Source organism: Pogoniulus pusillus, chromosome Z (assembly GCF_015220805.1).
Source record: "Pogoniulus pusillus isolate bPogPus1 chromosome Z, bPogPus1.pri, whole genome shotgun sequence".
NCBI lineage: Eukaryota > Metazoa > Chordata > Aves > Piciformes > Lybiidae > Pogoniulus > Pogoniulus pusillus.
The window spans coordinates 56,731,935-56,755,969 of record NC_087309.1 but is presented as its reverse complement, the minus strand read 5'-3'; the positions used below and the strand labels follow the sequence as shown (position 1 = coordinate 56,755,969).

The 24,035-nt window shown below is 40.1% G+C and overlaps 1 protein-coding gene across 1 annotated transcript in view; it reads right to left on the bottom strand.

Annotated features, from left to right (window-relative positions):
* Positions 1-256: 256 nt before the first annotated feature.
* KDM4C (lysine demethylase 4C) overlaps positions 257-24,035 on the bottom strand; it is a 330,384-nt gene continuing 306,605 nt past the window's right edge. Inside the window, exons 20-22 of the mRNA XM_064176762.1 lie at positions 9,697-9,816; positions 5,826-5,918; positions 257-1,230 (exon numbers count right to left, since the gene is read on the bottom strand). Of these exons, the coding sequence (XP_064032832.1) occupies positions 1,057-1,230; positions 5,826-5,918; positions 9,697-9,816 (387 nt within the window). The 3' untranslated portion in view covers positions 257-1,056. The remainder of the gene's footprint in view (positions 1,231-5,825; positions 5,919-9,696; positions 9,817-24,035) is intronic.

Sequence of the window (24,035 nt, the reverse complement as noted above, 5' to 3'; positions counted from 1 at the left end):
TTTCTGTGAAACGTCCAAGGAGGTCAAGATCCCAAAGACTGAAGTTAAATAGAAAGACAAGAAACACAAGTACAGTTTTTATCAAATCCCCATTTTAGTATCACGCCATCTGTGTGTTTATTCTGTTGTGTTCAGGAAATTGCATTCATAGTGCAAATAGTGAGTTTCTCAGATCCCATAGGTGTAAAATAACAGCATTGAAAACCACATCAACGGAAAAAATGCTGCAAGTACAGTATTTATTTGTTTCCTCTGAAATAGTATTACATTAATAGAATATAATCAAAAAGGGAGACCATAATATATTCATTCAAAACTAGGTCATTAAACATATATTTAAACTCTAATTTTTGATACACATAACAAAAGAATTTTTTATTTTACAAATAGGTATTATTCATAGAGTTTACGAAAAACACATTCAAAAATAACTGCCAAAATCTGCCTCTTTAAATATACAAAACACCCTCCTTGTGCTGAAGGTATAATTCCTTAAGCCAAAAATATCTAAGTTGATGGTTGGATCCACATCAAACCCTTCTGAAAGCAGCAGTGACATAAAAATTTGTAAGTACTGCAGAAAGCAAGTACAGCTTTTGTTTCCTTACACTGTACATATCTGTTTTTAAAAAATATTTATAAAACCTGTTCCTATTGAACTTATCATCTTTTCCTGTCTACAGAGAGAAAAAAAAAGAGCCACAGAAACGATCTGTTTACAAAAATGTCTCCTATGAGTGTGAATGTCCTCTCACAGTTCAAAGGGAATTTTACCATTTACTTCACTGTGAGCAGGACTGAAGGTTTTCTTCAGCGTATCACTGCATATTACCCCTTACTCTCACTCATCTTCCCCCTTAGTTTCATAATACAAAACATTGCAAAGTCTTTAACTGAAGAAACTAGAACTCAAGTACATCAGCTTATGAGGCTGACATATGGATTAGTTCATTGTAAAATCCAATGTTCAATAACCCCGAAACGAATTGCAAATGATGCTGCATGCTTTTTAATAGATATCCTTCTCTCTCTCTCTCTCTCGCTCTCTTGCTTGCTTCATAGTTCTTTCTGGCATTTCCTCTGGAAGGAGCTCTTTAAGAAGGCACGGTATCCTGGATCATCCACATACTCATTCCTAAAGCGCGAACTCAATACTCTCTGCCTCTTCTCTCCCAAGATTGTATCTGCTCCACAAAATGTATCTTCGAATCTCATGTCAGAGGCTGTAGACTAGAAACAGACATGAGTTAGATATGCAGCTTCACACAGGCCATCATATCCTGACATATTTTAGACAAATGACATTAAAACATACATTTTGTATGATCATGTGAAGATAGCTGTATTACTGGCTTGGAGTTACACATCTGTTCTGGAAAATGCATTAATACTAAATACATACTTTACTGTATTTTGCATGTACACTTAATTCTCTAGGTCTGCAGCATGTGACTAACACCAGTTGTTCATTTTTGTTTTATCTGAAATTCACACAATTGCTCTAATTCAAGGTGAGAAACTGCAACACCCAAGTGCTGCAGTGGCTGGGCAGATCAGATCCTAGCAGTACCAAGCATCACCCACCACTTCGTATTACTCAGAAAAGTTTTAAATGAAAGGTACTATGGCATGGAGCTCTCAAGACAAACTTGGCACACTGCCTAACCTGAAAAGAATCACAAGATTCACTAGATCAGTCATTTGACAGCAAACTTAAACTAGGTAAGAATCAGCTGAAAGCAGTGAGACAGCAAACGGCAAGCCATTTGCCAATGGTTTCGCTACTGGAATCATTGTAAAATTCCTGGGATTAGCAAAAGCATCATTCAGAAGGAATCTGTGTCATTAATTCAGCTGTCTTCGTTCTGTACCAATTTTAGCAGGAGATGTTCTCTGTTGGTGAGAACGAGGCCCAGCATAGCACCTTTTCTTGTTGGTTCCTCTACCATTTGGAGGAGGAAGTTGCCATCTGTGCAATCCAGGAACATCCTGGATTGCTGATGCTTTGCTATGTTGTTCCTCCAGCAGATGTCACGGTGGTTGAAATCCCCCATCAGGACCAGGGCTTGTGACCTGGAAGCTGCTTCTGTGTGCCTATGAAGGGCCTCATCTGCTTGGTTCTGCTGGTCAAGTGGCCTGTAGCAGTTCCCTACAGTAACCCTCCCCTGTCTTCCCTTTAATTTTAACCCATACACTCTCAACCAGCTCAGCATCTTTCCCCAGGTGGAGCTGCACTGATTCCAGCTGGTCACTGATAGAGCAATGCCTCCTCCTCTCCTTGCTTGCCTATCCTTCCTAAAGAGCTTGTAGTCATCTATCCCTACATTCCAGTCATGGGAATCATCCCACCAAGTTTCAGCAATAGCCACTGTGTCATGGCATTGCAGCAGCACAGTGGCCCTTAATTCATCCTGTTTGTTGCCCAAGTTCCATGCATTTGCCTAGAGGCACTTCAGCTGGGCTGTCCCTGTCCTCCTCCTGTGCCAATTCCCCTCGATTTCCTCAGATTGTCCTGGTGCACCATCCCTGGCTTGCCTCAGGGCAGCAAGTTGAGGGCCCTCATTGGCTCTCCATCCCTCTGCCTCTGCCCCACTGTTTGTCACCAGCCAGCAGGAGACTATTAACCCCTTCTCCCTTCAAATCTGGTTTAAAGCCCTATCAATGAGGCCTGCCAATTCCTGCCCCAGGATCCTTTTACCCCTCCAGGACAAGTACATCCCATTAGTTTTTGCAAGCTCTGGTACATTGCAAACCAAGCCATGATTGTAGAATCCAAACCCCTGTTGATGACACCATCCCCGGAGCCATGAATTGAACTGTTGGGTCTTCCTAAATGTCCCCTCATCCATCACTGACATTAGAGGGATAGAGGAGAACACAACTTAAGTTCCTGATCCCTTTAGCAGCTGCCCTAAGGTCCTGAAGTCTCTTTTAATTGAGTGTGAGCTTCTCATTGTTGCATTGTCACTACCCACTTGAAAGACCAGCAGTGGGTAGTAGTCTCAAAAGGGTCATTAGGAGCAGTCAACGTGGTTTTACCAAGAGGAAGTCATGTTTGACCAACTTGATGGCCTTTTATAAAGGCATAACCAGGTGGATTGATGATGGTAGAGCAGTAGATGTGGTTTATTTTTATTTCAGCAAAGCATTTGACACTGTCTCCCAGAGCATCCTTGTAACTAAACTGAGGCAGTGTAGTCTGGAGGATCAAGTAGTGAGGTGAACTAAGTCATTGAGGGAAAGAAGTCAGAGTTGTGGTCAATGGGATGGAGTCTAGTTGGAGGCCTGCATCTTGTGGAGTCCCTGAGGGGTCAGTACTGGGATCAGTACTATTCCATAAATTCATCAATGCCCTGGATGAGGGCACAGAGTGCACTGTCAGCAAGTTTACTATGACACCAAACTGGATGGAGTGGCTGACACACCAGAGGGTTGTGCTGCCATTCAGCCAGACTTGGACAGGCTGAGAGTTGGGCAGGAAAAAACTGAATTAAATTTAACAAGGGCAAGTGTAGAGTCTGGCACCTGGGAACGAAAAACCCCAAGTATCAGCATAGGCTGGGGACTGACCTGTTGTAAGGCAGTGAATGGGAAAAGGACTTAAGGGTGGTAGTGGATAGAAGGTTGACCATGAACCAGCAATGTGCTCTTGTGGCCAAGAAGGCCAATGCCATTCTGGGGTGGATTAGAAGGCTGTGTTTAGTATGTAAAGAGAGGTTCTCCTCACCCTCTACTCTGCCCTGGTGAGGCCGCATCTGGAATATTGTGTCCAGTTCTGGGCTCCTCAGTTCAAGAAGGACAGGGAACTGCTTGAGACAGTCCAGTGCAGAGCCACAAAAATGATGAAGGGAGTGGAACACCTTCCTTATGAGAAGAGACTGAGGGATCTGGGGCATTTTAGTTTGGAGGAGACTGAGAGCTGACCTCAGTAATGTTCATAAATAGGTAAAAGGTGAATGCCAGGAGGATGGAGCCAGGCTCTTCTTGGTGATGTCCAATGACAGGACAAGGGGCAAAGGCTGGAAGTTGAGGCATAGGAAGTTCCATTGAAACCAGAGGAAAAATGTTTTCACTGTGAGGGTGACAGAACACTGGAACAGGCTGCCCAGGGGAGTTGTGGAGTCTCCCACTCTGGAGATATCCAAAACACACTTGGATACATTCCTGTGTGATCTGGCATAGATGCTCCTGCTCTGGAAGAGGGATTGGACTAGATGATCTTTCAAAGTCTCTTCCAACTCCTGACATTCTGTGACTCTGAATAATTTTCAAGACATCTATCTTTACCCTTGACAGTTAGGACACTGAAAGGTTGTGCACTTATCCCAAGTATATTTGGAAAAAGGTGTCTTAGCAAAAAATATTTCATCACTGTACCTCCCATTAGAAAGAGCTGCCCTAATCTTAACCTGTTTCTTCAGTAGAACAAGGCATCCTGCCATTGAACACCCCACCAGGCTGACAGCATTACATTTTTCTGTCTCTCTTCCTTTCTCAGCATTATCATCTCTTCCATACAAGATGCCAATTCTTTACATTGATACCCTAGCTTCTGAAATACATGGCATCTGTGTTTGGGTTGGCTGCTGAGAACTGAATAAATGTCAGTGATGACAACAGCAATGATGGCATCTGCATGTGGCAAGAAGAACAGAAAAGGCAAGTTAGACTGAAACCTTTTTAAGATACCTCGCCATGTAACGCTGTGTTAGTTGACCAAAGTCATATAGGCTGATATATGCCTGAAGAATCAACTCTGCACATCATTTTCCTACAACTCCTTGCACTCAGCCTTCAAAAATCAGTTAAGGTCACATAATAGATGTGTGAACAGGTGTTGTATATAAGCCCATCTCCCTGCAGCAACGAAAAATACATTGTACACTCCTCTACCTTTCAACATTTCATTGAAAGCACTTTTTAAGTAACAGATTATTTTTATTCACAATAGTGAATTATTGCTTGTTCTCAATTATGATGAGGTGTTTACATCCTTATACTTTGGTTTTACATGTCAAGAAAACTAATGTTTAATTTGCAATGCAGTTTTGAACATCTTTGTTGTAGAACATGAACATGAGAAGAACACGGTGCTCCTCTTGAGTAGACGTGGTAACAGAGTGCATTGCACAACATTAATGACAAAGGTTACAGCAGTCTTCTCCTCCTCCTCCAGTATGGCAGAACTTTCCCTTTTCAACCTTTAAGTGTCGTGTTCTTTATGAATCTCCACACTTTCCCACATGGCATACATATAAATGCCTAGCTGGGGGATGCTGTTTGAAACTGTGCTGTACTTACAAAAACACAGCAGAGATAATGATTTTAAACCAAATAGTAGTGAAATGCTAATGTCACCTCCTGGTGACATTAACAAGTTCTGGTCAGGCACTTTGTTTCTTATAACAAGGTAACTGCATTTTTATTAAATTTAAATGCTTTTAAAATAACAAACCTATTAGAACTTGGAAATTTTGGTTTTTTTTAAGCATACTGGTTATAGGCCTGCTGGAAAAACAGAATGTCTGTCAATCTGAATATTTGCTAACTTGATAATTCATGATTTGACAGATGATTCACTCAAGATACTACTTTTAGGAGAAAAGAACAACGTTTGACAACAACATTTGCCTGCACTTGAAGAACTAATCATTCTCACTAGCAAATGGACACTTGTGACAATTGCTGTGTTAATTTGGCTAGTCACATTAGTACAGGGTTCACAAAACTGAAGTTAAACTGAAAATTCAGAATAAATCCAAGGATAGTGTCAATGACATTTTGAGCATATATATTCCACAAAATCACCATCAGTGAATACTCACAAAACGTGCTTTTACTCTCTTAGGAAGCTCTTCATCTAGAGTATAGATCTCTTCTCTCTTCATTACTATTTGAGAACCATCTTCAAACTCAACCTAATTGAAAAAATGGGTATTTAACAATAGAACAGTAACTTAACACTTGCAGAAGTTTCTGGGAATGTCTCCAGAGAAAAATATATGTGCAAACATGAAAGATTTATATACAACTGCTTTGCTATTCTAGGATGGCAAAATTAGGATAAAACATTAAAGATGTTGTTTCTTAGGAAATGCAACATATTCATAAACTGAAAAAAGCATCGAAGCACAGAGACTTAAAAATCAACATTGACACATATACAGTAAAATCTGTTAGATTAGGAATGGCAAGTAGTAACAATATAGGCATTACTTTGTACAGTGACATAATAAATTGCCTTTGTGTCATTTGTATTTGCCTGTAATTTTTCTGCTTACTTCTAATAAAAAAAAAATTAACTTTAACATCCTGTGAATCAAGGTTGAGAAAGTCAAAAGAAAGTGACAACTAAGGAAATACCGGATTTTATTGAATCTGATGGAATTGCTTTAAAATGCTCTGTTCAGAAGATGAAAAGCTTTATCATGCTTAGGTTTAGATTTAATCCAACATGAGCCCTGTTAGCAGAAAATGAGAAAGGAAATGCAACTAGGTGTGGGGAATGTTAAAGTGCTGAGGCTTTGGAGCATTTAAGTTTTTCAGGAACTGCAGTGGGGTGGTTTTTTTTGGTTTTTTTTAAACTTTATCTAATAAGTGTGATTTTTCTGTCATGATCTCTGACTTGAGTTTCAATTTTATAAAAACTGTTTTATAAATTTTGGCACACAATTAAAAGGAGTCCTATCCCACATCATTATCTGAATTAACGGGATCATATGAGTGACAATAACAGACATGGGCTGAAAAAAATTACCTGGAATACAAACAGAGGAAAATATTAACTTATCAAAAGTATTATTATAGATAAAACTGAATTGTCATGTATTTGAGCTTGTAAATAGATGGGGTTTTGCAGGTTCAAATTAAAACTCTGCCATGATTGAGCACATCAGGGTAACTGTCGGCGGCTAAAAAATCTGATACGCTGCACCATTCACAAAAGCCAGGGCACAGATCTGCGAACTGTTACCTTCTCTTTAAATGCAATTTTTTAAAAAATCAACTAAAAAAGATGCACCAATCTGGAGTGCATTTAAAATCCACAGAGCACAGATGGGTAACAAAGTCACAGAAGTCATGCTTGGCTCCTCTCTGTTCCTGTTACTCACCCCATAAGCCATAGTCTGCTCACAGTATGTTAGAGGAACTTGGAGGTCAGTTTGGCTTTTTTAATAAAATGATGGCAACTCATCCTGTCTTTCCCCAGGATGCAGGAGCAGCCTTTCTGCTACTCTTGCACAATTAATTTGGTAATATGTTTTTGCATAGTACAGTTAGTAGTAATGGTTTTTGCATCACTGGTGTAAGAATTGGACAGAAAACTAATTCCACTGGCAACATGTGACCAGAAAATCACCTCCTGAAAGAGCAATGTTTTTGGTTTTACTGATAGTGTGCAGCAGGAGGCAACTGCATCATACTACAGAATGTGTCAAGCTTGCAGTGTGAAATATATTGGATATCTACAATAAAGAGTAACTGTAGGTTCCTCAGCTATAATTCAGCATACCACACTGGAAATAAATTTGCTTGCTGTTAAAGGCAAATACAAAAGCTCCCCTTTCAACAGTATCATGACTCATGGAAAATATAAATCCACCGCCTCTAATAGCTCCAATTTAAATCAGGCTGCAGATACTACATGTCAAATCACAATTTTTATCCAGCAAGTTATTTTATTCAGACTTCTGATGCTGTACTGTGTCTCTGTAATATGTTATTCTCTCCATGAGATTTTTCTTTTATCAGGACATCATAAATTAAAGGATCAGCTGAAATTGTTAGAATGCAGTTAAGAGTGAATGGATAATTTAATAATCTCAAATGAAATACAAAAATAAACTGTGAATGTATCAAAAATTATCGAGAATTCAAATATAGATCACATTTACACTTAAACACCCAATTCATTTGGCATTTGGCCAATACTTCCTAGGGTTTTTGTAGGATACTGAATGCCAAACGTCAAACCAGACGACATAAATCCTAGTGCACTGAGTCACAACTCCTGCATGCACATGTACTGTCACATTCTGAACAAATGTCACAGGAACATGAAGAAAATTCATAGTTCTATCCAAGTAGAAAAGATGTGCCTTATTAGATCATAACACCCACTTCAGAGTCCTTTTCAGTCTCTACATTTGTCACATCATCCAAGAGATCACACAAAAGACAAGGTAAGAGAATCTCAAAGCTGTAATGCACAACCCATAAGAACACAGTGTGTGTATATGTGGGTCCTCAGAGCTTTCAGACAGGCTATGGAGGGACCACAGAAAGAACTGCTCCTGTGTCTTGAAGTTAGCTTTGCACCCTACATGTCATACACTTTCTGTAACCTGTGGTGCCCACGTTGTGGCTGCCTCCTCTTCCATCCTACAGGCTGCAATACTTGTTTGCCCCCAGAGTCCTGTGTAGTGCCCACTAGACTCCCTCTAATTTTCAGTTTCTGCTGTTTCCCTGTATAGGGCTTGTTACAAGGCAATTGCAGTGATTTCCCATCATTATTATTCTGAGGAACTCCACACCTTACTGAACCTCCACATGCTAACCCATTTTCCCTAAAATAAACTGGTTTCATCATGTCCAAGAGGTACAAAATAAAACAAAGAATTTTGTTTTGACTGTGTCAGGTACCTTCAAATATGAAAGATAACAACATTCATATAGTCCATCTCACAATATTCCTCAGAAAACCAGCTGTTTGGAAGATTAAATGATTTGAAGATTCTGAAGATTAATGTTACTATAGAACAATAATGTTTATATTTCATAAAGAGCTTCTAACCTCCATAACATAATACAGCTGTTTAATATAAGAGAAGAGGTAACATATAGAGACTAGCTCAAGGGATCAGGCATTTGATGTCTTGAGCTCAATTCCAAGTCATTGGCAAAGTGAAAAGGTCAATGAAGCAAGTCATTTAGCCTCCCTGTGCCTTAATTTGTCTACAGATATAACGGTAAATTTGTCATTTTTGTAGAGTAATGTGAGGTCTTCAGATGAAAAGAGTTACATAAGTGAAAATTATTTTTATTTACACACACATATATATAATGAAATGTACCTAGATTCTCATTCTTTCAGAAGTGTTATTATTATTGTGATTGTTTTATTGCAGATTCCACTGTTCACTTGGGTATTCAAAGCTGCTGACTGATTTTTCTCAAAGGCAAGCACATAAAAAAAAACAATTATTGTGCTTCTGAAATCAGAAGTCAGCTTTTTATCCTTGCCTTCGATGTTCAGTTCCCTTTGCTGAGAATAAAATGTTCCTTAGATCCTGCACCAATTAATTCTGAAGTACCTTCAAAAATTAAAATGGGACTATTTATGCTCTTCTTTTCACCATCCTCCCTTCCATCCTTATGTGAAATGCCTAAGATTCATTGTAGTCACACACCAATACTTAATTTTGTATTATTAGCTGTATAATTGCCCAACATCAAATAAAAGTAAAAAACCTGGGGAAAATAACAGATGTTATCTTTCAATCTTAATGTTCTGTCTGTTCACCTGAGTTCTTATAAAGTAAGAAGGTTGTTTATTTATTAGCAGTTAGAGTCCACACTTCAGCCTTCTGCAGTTTTGAAGGTGCAGCTGGCCACTCAGATACTAGCAACGAATAAGCCATCTGCAATAAAGACACCTGAAACAACAAGCACGTGGTAATAAATACAGACACTCACCTGATACATGTTGATTGTATTTGTTCCCAGATACTTTGCACCATACAGCTTTCCATCAGGCCATTTCACTTGGACAACTTCTCCCTCTGCAGGTGGACCCAGCCGTAGGCAATCTCTGCTCTATTTACAAAGGATGGATTCTCAAATCAGTGAGTGAGACACTACACTAAAACTACCAAGAAGCTGCTTTTTACAACTTGGTAATTGGAGGAGATTTATTACCAGCGTGCTTCAAGTTTTATAATCCTGCTAACGGGCTAACAGAAGATATTGTTAGCCTTTATGAAAATTAAATCCTAAACAAAGAAACACACTCTTTACAATTGTTGCTGCACTGGCAAGGCAACATATGCGCATAGCTAGCTATCAGCTACAGATAGCTTGCATACCAGATAGCTATCAGCAACTGTGACACATTTCCCCCTAAATTAATTTCTGTCACACACCAAAACCAAAGATTGCTAAAGTGCAATTGTGTATGTGCAAGACTTTCTCTTTTACATACTCAAGAAACTCATGTTTTGTTAACCACAGCACATTTTTGCTAGATGCTAACTTTGCTGACTGAAACATTCTCTGGTGGATCAAACTATGAATAGTGAGAATGCCAATGAGTTCCCTGCTTCGCTGGTGGAGAGACACTGAAAGAATCCAGATACTTACAAGGAAGAATTAGGTGGGTTTTTTTTTTTAACTGATTGTTTTTCAGCAGGTAGAAAGCATTTTTTTCCCCTGTGTCTTGGCCAAATTTTGTGCCCAATTTGTGGAGCATCTTAGAGCAGCACTTTTTACTTTAGTTGTAACATATCCTTTTTGTGACTTCTTTTGGCCCATACAGCTCAGTATGACCTTAACTACTTATTTCCAAAGCACACCAACCACAAACCCATAACAACAGCTATCCATGTGGGAAAATAGACAAAGGGCTAGAAAATGATGCTGTCAGCTCTGTGCTCATCAATTCTTTGGAAGCCATCCCTGCAAATACCTACCTCACTAAAGGCATCTACACTTTGTACTAACTACATTACAAGATCTGTCATGTAAATTTGCACTAATTTAGTGGTAGTGTCCTAGGTTTTAGAAAACCTACTCAGGAACTCTGTTACCTGAGCTCATCACTATGAGGTCTTGACTGGAAAGATAAAAGATAAAGCCAAGGACTCAGGTACAAGGTCTTGCAGGTCCTGGTATTATCTCAGGTTAATGCAATAAAAGTCTCAGATTTACATAGAATAATTTATTAAAATATTGTAATTTTGAGTTCAATAGTTCACTTCCAACAGAGGCCAATGATCATTGTGCCAAAGAACGCAAAATGCAGAAGCAAAAATGCACCATAGTGACATTTACTGAAACCTTTACTGTGCTACGATATTAATCTAACCAAATCCAAACTGTAGAAACTGGTTTTAACAGCATCTATCTTAATCCACTCATTTGTTCAACACATGACAAAAGAAGTGAAAAGCGATGTTTCCACTGAAACACACTTTCCTGCATGACAATACTGTCTCTCAGGTGCTGTGCCAACAGAGAAACCTGAAATAGGCTCTGTGTCTTTGCCTGGCAAGGGTTGCTGTGAAAGACAGAAAAATACGTCCTTTCAATTTCACCACAGATTTGGGGTTGTAGGTGGTATTACTGTATTTTCCTTCCATGTACTTACAGGAGAGGCAGGGTGAAAGGGAAAAGGCTGGATACTGCCTGCTTTTAAATAACTAACTTCTCAAGGGACAGAGATTGCTAAATACTGTCTTAGATGTAACTGTAAATTAAATGAGACCGTATTTTTAATTTTCTCCTCAATGATGACTATCAAGACAGTTATCATCATCATCACACTTCTTCCTATATTTATTTATTACTAAGAGCAAAAATGAGTCTTGGCTAAGAGTCTTGAACCAAACTTTTAAAATTCATCATGGAAGATAGCAAATTTCCTGAAAACAAACAATCTATCAACAACGTCAAGCCAAACATTAATTTTCCAAGAACAAAAGCCCAGCATGAATTGCTCTCTTTGCACCTTGCACAAGAAAAAAATCACATAGCTTCTCTAGGATAGCTAATGGAATTGCTCATATGGAAAATTAGAGTTCTCATGGAAATAACTAGACAAATAACAGCCCCATTCTTCATGTATCACCACAACGTCTTAGTCTGTGGGATAATGTGTGGGAAACTTGTACTAAACAGTTTTTGCTGATTTTGAAAAGAGTTTCCTGCCTTCTATTTTCATATTACATAGCCATTTTGGAGATTGTCTTTTTACTGCAAAAAGTCATTAATGGGTCCATTAGACCCCATTTCTTAGGTTGACAAAGTTGCAAAAACACAACTTCACTTTTCTCAGTCTTATAATTAAAAGTCAGACATCAACATATGGCAATCCTTCAACACTCCCATACACTAGCTGTAAGTAACACGTAGTGTGGGCTCAGGCCACTTTCAGATCACATATATATACTTTACATAGTATATTTTCTTCTTCAATCAAATGGGCAAAATTGGACCAGCAGTAGCAGCAGTACTGTTCACTTAAGTGTCCAGTTTCACATTCCAGATAAAGCCCCAGCTCTGAGCATGGTCAGATACAGAAGGTTGCTCAATGACATGTTCAGTTGCATGTGAGTATCTCAGAAGATGGATACTTCAACACTTTGTAAGCAACTAGTCCAGCATTTGACAACTCTCCCAGTGAAAAACTCTTAAATGAAATAAAAATCCAAGTTTCCTGTATTTCAGTTGGTACTCAAGACTGCACCACTGAGAAGTGTGTGACTTCACCTTCTTTGCTTTCCCCATGAGGTCTTTACACACTTGTGTAAGATTCCCAAGTCTACTATTCTCTGCGCTGAACAATCCCAGCTCTGTCAGCCTCCCCTCATATGCCAGATGCTCCACTTGAAGTAGGTCCAACCTTTGTTTCTAAGTAGGACCCCTTCGCTTCTAAGGGCTGTTTCCCAAGGAACTTTCTGAGTTCCTCAAATAAGCCAAAGTCTGCCCTTTCGAAGCCCAGTGTGGAGGTTCTTTGGCACCTTTCACTGTGTTTGGTCCTCTATGCCCATGACCTTCTTGTAAGCCCTGAACTAGACACCACATTCCAGATATGTTCTCACCAGTACTAGATTTACAGACATTCCAAAACATTTTTATGAGCAGAATGGCATATGAACTGCCAGGGCTTGTTGAAAGGGCTTTAAACTAGACTGGAAGGGGGGAGGGGGTTAAACACAACAGTACAAACAAAAGGAGATAAACCAGAGACAAACCGAAGGAGGCTGAGGGTGGTTAAGCCAGAGCTAGAGGTAAAAGCAGCAGCCCAGCTGAAGTGTAGGTACACTAATGCACACAGTATGGGTAATAAACAAGAGGAGCTGGAAGGCTTGGTACAAGAAGAAGAGTATGATGTTGCTGCCATCACAGAAACGTGGTGAGATGACTCACACAACTGGAGTGCTGTAATCAATGGCTACAGACTCTTCAGGAGAGACAGGCAAGGGAGAAGGGGTGGAGGAGTGGCTCTGTATATTAGGGATGCTCTGGATGTCATGGAGGTAGAGATTAAGGATGATCAGGTTGAGTCCCTATGGTTGAGAATTAAGGGAAAGGACAGCAAGGCTGATGTCCTGATTGGGGTCTGTTATAGACCACCCAACCAGGGAGAAATGGTTGATTTATTAGTCTTTAAGCAGCTGGAGACTGCCTCAAGATCACCTGCACCTTGTTCTTGTGGGCGACTTTAACCTGCCAGATATCTGCTGGGACTTTAATACTACAGAGAAGAGGCAGTCTAGAAGGTTTCTAGAGGTAGGGAGGACAACTTCCTATCCCAGCTGTTACGTGAGCCTACCAGGGGGGCAGCCCTGATTGACCTGTTGCTCACAAATAGAGAGGGGCTGGTAGGGGATGTGGTGGTTGGAGGCTGCCTGGGGTCCAGTGACCATGAAATTATAGAGTTTTCAATACATGGAGAAACCAGGAGGGGCATCAACAGAACCTCCACACTGGACTTTGAAAGGGCAGACTTTGGCTTATTTGAGGAACTCAGAAAGTTCCTTGGGAAACAGCCCTTAGAAACAAAGGGGTCCTACTTAGAAACAAAGGTTGGAATTACTTCAAGAAAGAACTCCTGAAGGCACAGGAGCAGCTGTGCCATTGCACCGGAAGATGACCCAATGAGGGAGGCAGCCAGACTGGATGGGCAGGGAGCTGCTGAAGGAATTAAAGATTAAAAAGAGAGTATATTGCCTTTGGAAAAAAGGGGAAGTATCCCAGGAAGAGTTCAAGGATGTTGCTAAGTCTTGTAGAAAAAACTCTTGTAGAAAAAAATTAGAAAGGCAAAAACCCATTTGGAACTTAGGCTGGCCTCTTCCAGGATGAGGAAAAGGCAGAGGTGCTTAACACGTTCTTTGCCTCAATCTTCAATAGTGGGACAGGTTGTCTCCAGGACAGCTGGCATCTTGAACTGGCAGATGGAGTCAGGGCCCAGTATAGTCCCCCTGTAATCGAGGAGGAAGAAGGGACCTGCTGAGTCACTTGGATCCTCACAAGTCCATGGGACCGGATGGGATCCACCCTAGGGTGCTGAGAGAGCTGGCAGCTGAGCTGGCCAAGCCACTCTCCATCATTTATCAGCAGTCCTGGCTCACTGGAGAGGTCCCTGAAGACTGGAAGCAGGCCAATGTGATACCCATTCACTAGAAGGGTCGTAAGGAGGAGCCAGAAAACTACAGACCTGTCAGCCTGACCTCAGTGCCAGGCAAGGGCATGGAACAGGTCATCTTGAGTGCCATCACAAAGCACCTACAGGATGGCCAAGGGATCAGGCCCAGCCAGCATGGGTTTAGGAAGGGCAGGTCCTGCCTGACCAACCTGATCTCCTTTTATGATCAGGTTACCTGTCTGGTGAATGTGGAGAAGGCTGTGGATGTAGTCTACTTGGACTTCAGCATAGCCTTTGACACTGTCTGCCACAAGAAGCTCCTAGCCAAGCTGGCAGCTCATGGTTTGGACAGATTCACTCTGTGCTGGATCAAGAACTGGCTGGATGGCAGAGCTCAGAGAGTGGTGGTGAATGGTGCCACATCCAGTTGGCAGCCAGTCACTAGTGGTGTTCCCCAGGGATCAGTGCTGGGCCCAGTCCTGTTCAATATCTTTATTGATGATCTGGACGAGGGGATTGAGTCCAGCATCAGTAAGTTTGCAGATGACACCAAGCTAGGAGCAGGTGTTGATCTGTTGGAAGGTAGGAGAGCCCTGCAGAGGGACCTGGCCAGGCTGGATGGGTGGGCAGAGGCCAATGGGAAGAGATTTAACAAGGCCAAGTGCAGGGTTCTGCACTTTGGCCACAACAACCCCAAGCAGTGCTATAGGCTGGGGACAAGAGTGGCTGGAGAGCAGCCAGGAGGAAAGGGACCTGGGGGTACTGGTAGAGAGTAGGCTGAAGATGAGCCAGCAGTGTGCCCAGGTGGCTAAGAGAGCCAATGGCATCCTGGCCTGCACCAGGAACAGTGTGGCCAGTAGGACAAGGGAGGTTATTCTTCCCCTGTACTCAGCACTGGTCAGGCCTCTGTCTAGTTCTGGGCCCCTCAATTCAAGAGAGATGTTGAGGTGCTGGAAGGTGTCCAGAGAAGGGCAGTGAAGCTGGTGAGGGGCCTGGAACACAAACCCTATGAGGAGAGGCTGAGGGAGCTGGGGTTGTTTAGCCTGGAGAAGGGGAGGCTCAGGGGTGACCTCATTGCTCTCTACAACTACCTGAAGGGGCATTGTAGCCAGGTGGGGGTTGGCCTCTTCTCCCAGGTAACCAGCAATAGAACAAGGGGACACAGTCTCTCTTATGATTCTAAGTTGTGCTGGGGTAGGTGTAGGCTGGGTGTTAGGAGGAAGTTCTTGCCAGGGAGAGTGATTTGCCATTGGAATGGGCTGCCCAGGGAGGTGGTGGAGTCACTGTCCCTGGAGGTGTTCAAGAAAAGCCTGGATGAGGCACTTAGTGCCATGGTCTAGTTGACTGGCTAGGGCTGGGTGCTAGGTTGGACTGGATGATCTTGGAGGTCTCTTCCAACCTGGTTGATCCTATGATTCTATGAGAAGCATGTAAATAACAATAATCTTTAAAAAATCCTCTTATTTATTACAGGTGGCATTTTCTGGATTTAGAAACATTCATTTTGGGGTTCACTACATGCATTGAACTAAAATGGTAAGTTACCTATTTGCAATAGATGCTGGAAAAATATGTTGCTATACTTAGTTTTTCTGCTATGCTATCACTAGGAATTCTTGCACTTCATACAACATAGATATTTTTGATATTCTTCTCTTCTGAGAGTAAGCAACTTTGTATCATTAAGACTGGACAGAGCATTTGCAAACAGCAAGTCCAGCTGGAGTGGTAGGGTGGTGATGATTAGACTGGGAACTGATGTGAAGCAACACTAAGAAATTAAAAAGTCCAAATCTGAAACATGCACTTGAATACAAGAGCTGTGAAATATTGCAAGATTCTCATAAATTTAACACAGCCACTGCTATTTGATGAAAATATCTTATTTTTTTATTTTTAAATGCTTTAAAAATATGTTCAAATGCTTTTGTAAATCAAGGCTAAAAAAATACAGATACTCTAGTCTAAGTCCAACTAATGAACTATTAAACTTACAGTTTTATTTTGAGCATGTTTCATCTTGTAATTATGTTATGAATTTGGCTATTTCAAATTCAAGAATTATTTTCTCAGCAACAGCAATTTAAGATCCTTTGGCTTCCTTTAGAGTCCAAAGGAGCCACACTGACAACAAAAACATCTTTAGTGAATTCAGAGGAAACAGAAACCTTTCTGGTACAGTCCTTGAAGTCAGCAGAGCTCATATATTCAGGCACAGTCTTAAAGAAGCCTGTAAGTTAAACTGATAGTAGAAAGGATACTATAATCTTTCATGTCAAGATTGAAGTAGAAAAGGCTGAAATTATTCTGCAACTACAAATATCAGCTGATCTTAATTTACAGAGTCTCTGCTCTGACAGAAAAGTAAACAGAAAGACAGACATATAGTCAGATAGATAGATAAGTAGATAAATTTAGAAAGGAAAATATTGGCATGGCCAAAGTAGAATTTGTAAGTACTTAAAACCAAATTTTACAGCGTGATGGATTTTTCCCAGATGAGGAAGGCAGCAGCTGAAGAAGACCTAGAGATTGCCATATTTTATTTAACAATGCTTTAAAAAAATGGGGTTCAATACACAAAAAAAGCTATCACAAACATCTCTGATATCCTGAGCACATAAAATCCCTACCACTTCGTTACTCCTGAATTCAGCAGCAGCAGAAGTTTTTAATTCACTTGTACAATGTTTTTGCTCTCAACAGGCATCTTATAGCTCAGTGGTTGATCTTTTGGAACCTTAAATGGAATCATATCCTTACAAATCTGATTCAGTCTTTGCCGAATGTGGAACAGGATTAGTGAAGAGAAGATTAATTAACTCCTTTAAGTAATGGCCCCACATGCTAATATTGTATTTAATATAGCAGTAACATTGCTCATTCAAGAATCTCAATAAATTGTTTGAAAAAAGAGAAAATGAGGCCCACACCTTTTGGAGGAGGTACAAACCCAACAGTAGTCACATACTTAAAACTGTTGGTAGAAAACAATTATATCTAAGTAGAAAAATGACATTATTTGTCTATATAAATCAGAGAGTAACTTCGTCACAGCTCCTGTTAATTGTTTTGATGATGTGATCCTACCCCAATTCAAGAGAAGAAAAGACTTGTGATGATGAAGGTCCCTGACTCAATCCTGCAGTCAATAACCTTAACCAGATTGTCATATTAAAAGATGCTTTTGCCTCCCACTCATACTTTTGCATGCATATTCTGTAGAATTTTTGTTAGGCCAAAGAGTATTGTCTGTGAGAGACCACTAAATGCAGTCCTTACATCTGTGCTCCTACAGTGGGCTTAACAGGGAAAAACAACATGAAACATTGCAAGGAAAAGGACATTTGCAATCCACAAGTAACTGCCTGAAGACCCTCCTCAAAGATGATGAATATTACTGGAGACTAGTTTTACCTGAGTACAGAGGTGTTCAAGAAAAGGCTGGATGAGGCACTCAGTGCCACGGTCTAGTTGATTGGACAGGGCTGGGTGCTAGGTTGGACTGGCTGATCTTGGAGGTCTCTTCCAACCTGGATGATTCTATGATTCTATGATTCTAGGAGGTATGTATGAATACAATACAAAGAAGATTGAAATTTCCTTTTTCCATGTATATAGAAAAAGACTAAGAACTTGGGAAGATAATGAAGAAAAAAAAAATCAATGGTATACAGTGGGAATATTGTCTGCCAGTGGTTCACCCCTCAAATTTACTTGTATTCACTTTTTGCTCATCTGAATGTGTGTAATTTTTTCCCTTGTAGCCATAGTGTTTTGCAAACCTGATATTCACATTCATAAGCTGGCACAAATAAAAGTAATTTACTAGACATGCAAAGTAACCTCTTGTTTTTCTGAATCATTCCATTCTTCTAAAAATTGTTAAATAATTTTGAAACATAGCTCACTCCTAACATTCTTCTACCCATTTCCCAGGAAGGTGTCCACAAAATTCACAAGATTGATCATCAAACTGTCATCAAGCATTAACGAAGACAGAAAGCATAATTAGGCTAGTTCCTCTTTCTTGAGGAAAGTATCAGTTCTAATGGAGCTGCCCCTACCCCATAAACAATTTTCTTTTGTTTAACTGGAAGACACAGTGCTGATGTCTATTACTTGGTTTAGCTGGTATGCAAAATAGAACACGTTTATTGTTTAAACTGCTTTCATATTGTAGCATTTTTCTCAGTGCCACTAAGCAAAAAATTCTGCATCTCCTTGACACTCCTGGATTGTACTTGCTGGTTTGTTTCTTTGCCAAAACGAAGCACAAAATGACCTCTTGTTTATTCAAATTTCTGTCAAACACCATTACTGGCATAATTGACATAAACAATAGAGGGCTGAAGTGGCTGAGTGTGGGTTTGTGAGTTAGCACATGCTTCTGTTTTGGCTGTACAGCTCTGCACTGCAGCATCAGGATGAAATACACAGCAACTGTATAAATTATTTTACTTAATAGTAATGGAATGATACAAATATACACAGAATCTGACTGGTGTTTTTCTTCCTGGGATGCTACAAACTTAAGGACAATAAAAATGCAAGCCCAAAACTAGTATTTGCAACCAGTAGTTTAGCTGAATGTATTTTTCATTCTTTGAAGGTACTCATTATTTCTGTACTATACAACTACAACATCATAGCTGTCTAGGAAGATGTATTTCAATCAACCAGCATCAGTCTTGCAGGAAGACTGTGTAAGAACCCATTTCATTGTGTATTGTATCCATGGCTTTGTGTGTTGGGAGACTTCTTGTGAATCCCAGTAAACTGCTGTAATGCAACTTGTCAAGAAAGAATGTCAAAAGACAGGGGTTAGCAGCAGCCTAGTTTCAGCCCTAAAATGTGCCTGGTAGTGCAGATCTTTTCTGTATTGTTCTGTCCTTCACACACAGGATCCATGGCACAATATTGTAATCTTCCTCCTGGTGGACCTAAAATTCATAACCCAGCCCTGAGGTTTCAAAGGTCAAAAGATAACCAAAAGATGAACTACAGCAAATCTACGTATTTTTTCATTATCACTCGTCCTTTTTCTGTTTGTAAATTCAAACATATTGTTAAAAATCAAACTATGAAGTAGAAGCTGTCCATTTTCTGTCATCCCTCACATTGCTTAAATTCAGAAGAACATCTCACACTTCAGCATTTGTCTAATCACGATTTGCACTGAACAAGCCATATTGACTCTTTTGGGCTTTTATCCCAGAAATTCAGTGGCTTCTGAAAAACAACTCACAACTTGTGCACCACCTTCAAAACTAAGTAAGTAACGTTTCTATCCTGTTATTTTGGAGAAACTGAAATTCACATAAAATTCTATTTCAATTTATAGCAAGCACATATTAGTCAAAAGTTGACGGTTACTTCTCACAATATAGACAACATACACCATATATATCTGGTTTTAACTGATGAGACTTCAAGTGGATTTCTAGTTCCCACATTCACAACATGAAAAAGCAGGAAAAATCCAGGCCCAATTATTGGGCATTTGCACAGAAATGGTCCTCTTGCTGCCACTAGCTGAATTGCAGCAGATGTTTCTAAATGCTCCCCTTAAATGAGGACATGAGCTAAATTTAATGCCATACTTCATTGCCACTAGGTGACCTACCAAGAGATAATGCTCTCTGCACTGACAGAAACCAGATGAAGATGGCTTGAAAGCGAAGGACTGCAGAGCTAAACACAGGGTGCCCATGCTGCCAGAAAGTTAGCTTTTGTTATACAGAACTGGGAGAGAAAAGGGTTCCTGTGGCACAGCAAGAAAAGTATCTCTCAACAGTCGTGAGGCTGGAGCTTCAATACCCCCAAGACCATTCTGCAAAGGCACTTACTGCAAGTTGTCTCCTCTGCCTACATTACTTCATCTAGCATTAACTTCCAGTGTGAGTGCTCATGATTAAACTTGCACAGTGGTGCTCACCAGCAGTTGTTTCATAAGCAGCACTGCTAAAGTGATTGTAACTAACACTTCCGATTTAGGGAAGCTTGTCATACTGACAAATAACATACCACAGCTGCAAACCTACCAACACCATTAAGGTGGAAATGGAGAAACAAATTGTGGAAACTCTCTGAAACAACTGCTGATCTCAACAGACTGTCAAAGTGTTTTTCTTTTGGGAGCTCATAATATACGGTAGTTAATGCAAATTTTTAGAAAGGCAAAATTAGGTTTCATATGTTCCAAGACAACTTGAATGAAAAGGAAAGTGGTAGCTAATTTGCCACAGTCAGAATTTTATCTAAACAGGAACAGCAATTTACACAGTGCATTAGCATTTGAAAGAGCAGGCCTGATTCCCAGGAGTGCAATTCTGGTCTTGAATTGGTATAAATTCAGTAAAATCATGAGATTAACAGAATAGTTACTGTAATTTGACAAATTTAGCCTTGGATCATAGAATGCTTAGTTTAAAAATACTTTGAATTTATGAATAATATGTTGTCCTCAAAATGTTAATAAATCTTCTCTTACAAAGTGAATATATGCTTTCACCAGCGGGAAAATGGATCATTTACTCATGAATACATCTATATCTATTTCTTAATTTCTATTCAGTTTAGAATGTTACTATTTCAACCATTACACTGTCTTTCAAGAAAGTACTAATAACATAAATATAAGCATTATGCTAACTCACATATGCAGAATGTAGCACAGAAGGCCATAATTCAAATCCACTCTGCAGAATGTGGTTTAGGATGTCCAGGGTGGCACTGGGCATCAAAATAAGGTGCAGCACAGCGGAGACATAGGAAGGTTTAATTTGGAGTACAGTCTGAGACAAAAGTCAGTGTCACAAGGAGAGAGATGAAGGCATCAGGGACACAAAGATGTCTGATTTGCTGTGCTTAACTGAAGTACAAGGCTCCTTTAATGCAGCACAGAACCTTTGCTTACATTAGAATTTAGATGAGGCTGAATCCTGCGGTACTATCTTGTATCGTGCTCACCTATATATTGGTGAAGGCCTAAAGGCTTAAAGTTCCCAGTAAATCAATTGCAGTCAGAAGAGTACAAAGAGCAGTTCACATTCTGCTCCCATCCCTGCCTGAGGACATAACACACATAAGAAAAATGCTCCTGCTATTTATTCCCCCACAGCAAATCTAGAAATAATCTACCTCTAAAATACACAACAATCAGGGTGAAATTACTACATTTGGCTTACCTCATAAAAAATAAGGGAAGGCAAATAATGCTTCTCCTCCATTCCTAGCAGTCTCACCCTGCCTCAGAGACTCTACTGTTATTGCAGGAATTTCAATGTGCATGCTCATTGCAGCTGTTCTCATTGCGATCCTTGACATGACATGGATGCACACTGATTTGTAGACTCAAGAATGTATTTCTTTCACCTACTTCATGACAAAGCCAGCCATCTTCTTATAAAATGCAAAGTCATAGATTATCTTCCATTTTGTTTTTCTTGATGAGCTTTGGCGATATTACTTTCAATTCATCTAAAATCATATTGATGAAGATCCATAAAGCATTCTATTATAAACTGGGAATGACATCATACACAGGAAATACTTATATGTGAAGCTTTATTTTGTCTGTAAGCTATCCTATTTTTTTATGCTTAGTAATGCGTTGCCTGTCTTTCTACTGTGACAAGAAGCAAACTAAAAAGCAAGAGCCACAGAAAAATCACTTCTCTTCTCCACAATGAAGTGAAAGTTACTCAAATCAATACAGTTATAGTACTGTATAACAAGTTTCAGATTAAAATCAGACTACTGAATCTTTTGATGCTTTGCAGCTTCTCTAATGGAATAAAATGCTCCAGTTGGAAGCTTTAGAACTTTTTTAGAACTTTTTTTAGCCTTTGATTTTGAAAAAGTTTGATTTTAATCCAATTTTTAATCAAATAATTTGTTTAAAGCCACAGGGAAATTAGTTCTTTTGTGTGAGTATTCAGAAGATGCAAACAACGATTGGCACATGCAAAGCGTAGTGTTCCATGTTTCAGTGCCTGCAAACCCAGTGCAAAAGTTCAAAGTTACAAAAGTCTGTTAAAATCATGCTCTCAGCTAATTCTTCAAAAACATACACATATTTAAGTTCTTGGAGTACTTCACATAACAGGAATGCAAAATTTGACAAAGTTTTTACATGCCTATCTAACCAGGAAAAGAAACTCAATTTTTCTCCTCAGACAAGTTATCACACGTCTCTCAGACTTGCTCTCCTGGACTTTTCAGAATTGTCAGTCAGTGATCATACCATACACACTGCTGAGTAATAAGTTCAACTACAGACTAGTTAATTTTATAACACTGGGGCGGGGGGGGGGGTGGGTGGAATTATGCCAGCCCAACATGAGAAGCACATTGTTCACCTAGAGACTCAATATTGCCTTGGTTAAGAAATCAAAACCCAAAAAGGTTGCCTAACCTGTAATTCATTAGGTCTCTTTTCCTCTATCACACAACTGGTTCCAAAGACCTTTTTACTAAACCTGCATCAAATACGATATATCATTGTGTTACCATCAGAAACATATTCCTTGCTTTTTCATTTCACATTCTCAGAGATCACCGGTGGTGGTGATATTGAAGTAGCTATAGATTGCTCAGAAAGGGTGCAAATTCAACAGTTCAACCTTCCTCAGACATTTGTCACAGATTTACATGCCAGTAAAATAAAACTGAACAATAAGCTATTACTGTCTGTCAGAAGTCTAATGGCTCTTTCACAGATACAAGGAGGCAGGTAAGCACTGCTATTTCAAGTTTTGATTTGAACAGGTAGACAAGCAGAAAACAGTTGTCAAAAGAGATAAAGACAGAAAGGTTCACAGAAGAGAAACCACTGGAAAAAAAATCTGGAAACTAGTCAGGAGTTTGTTCATTTGTTATGCTAGACAAGGCTAGTGTAGGGAAAGTTACATATGTCTGGTTTGTAGGAAAGGTTATGAAAAAAAAACCCCAAAACAACCAAAAAAACAACCAACAACCAAACAAACAAAAAAACCACTAAAACCCACCAAAAACCACAAAGCACCATTCAGAATTTACTAGGTGTTCCGGAGTACTCCGAATTCTTTTCTCCTCCCCTCCACCCCGTGGGTTTGAATGTGGAGAAGAAGGCGCAAAAACTACTTTCCACCCCCACTGCCCTGCAGGCTTCACGAGGGGACCACAGGAGGGATCTTTCCACGCATGTGCTGACCCATGTGGAAGCCTGCACTGTAATCTGGCTGGTGGCTGACTGGGTTTTCACACGCAGTATAAAATGGCAAATGGACACTTTGACTAGCAAAGCATAGATAGAGCAAGGGAGAATGCAAAGAGATTCCCACGTTGAAGGAGTTACCAGCTGGACAGAGTTCCTGACAGGACAGGTTCCTGCTGTGACAGAATTCCTGTTTCAGACCATCCTTCCTTTTGGATGGCTCCTACCTTTCCACACAGCTCTTGGTTTTACACTGTCCCTACTTTTGGATGGTTCTGCCCACTTTTGCACCATTCTGCGCAAACTTGCAAGCTTGGCAAGTCCTAGGGTCCTTTTGAGAGCTGCTGGCGGCACCTCGATCTAGGTACTCTTGGACCCAGTTTGGCTCTCCCCTGCTGCTGCTGAGACAGCATCACTTCCATGAATCCCAGTCTTGTGACAGCTATGTCTCAAGACATTTCTGAGTTTGGC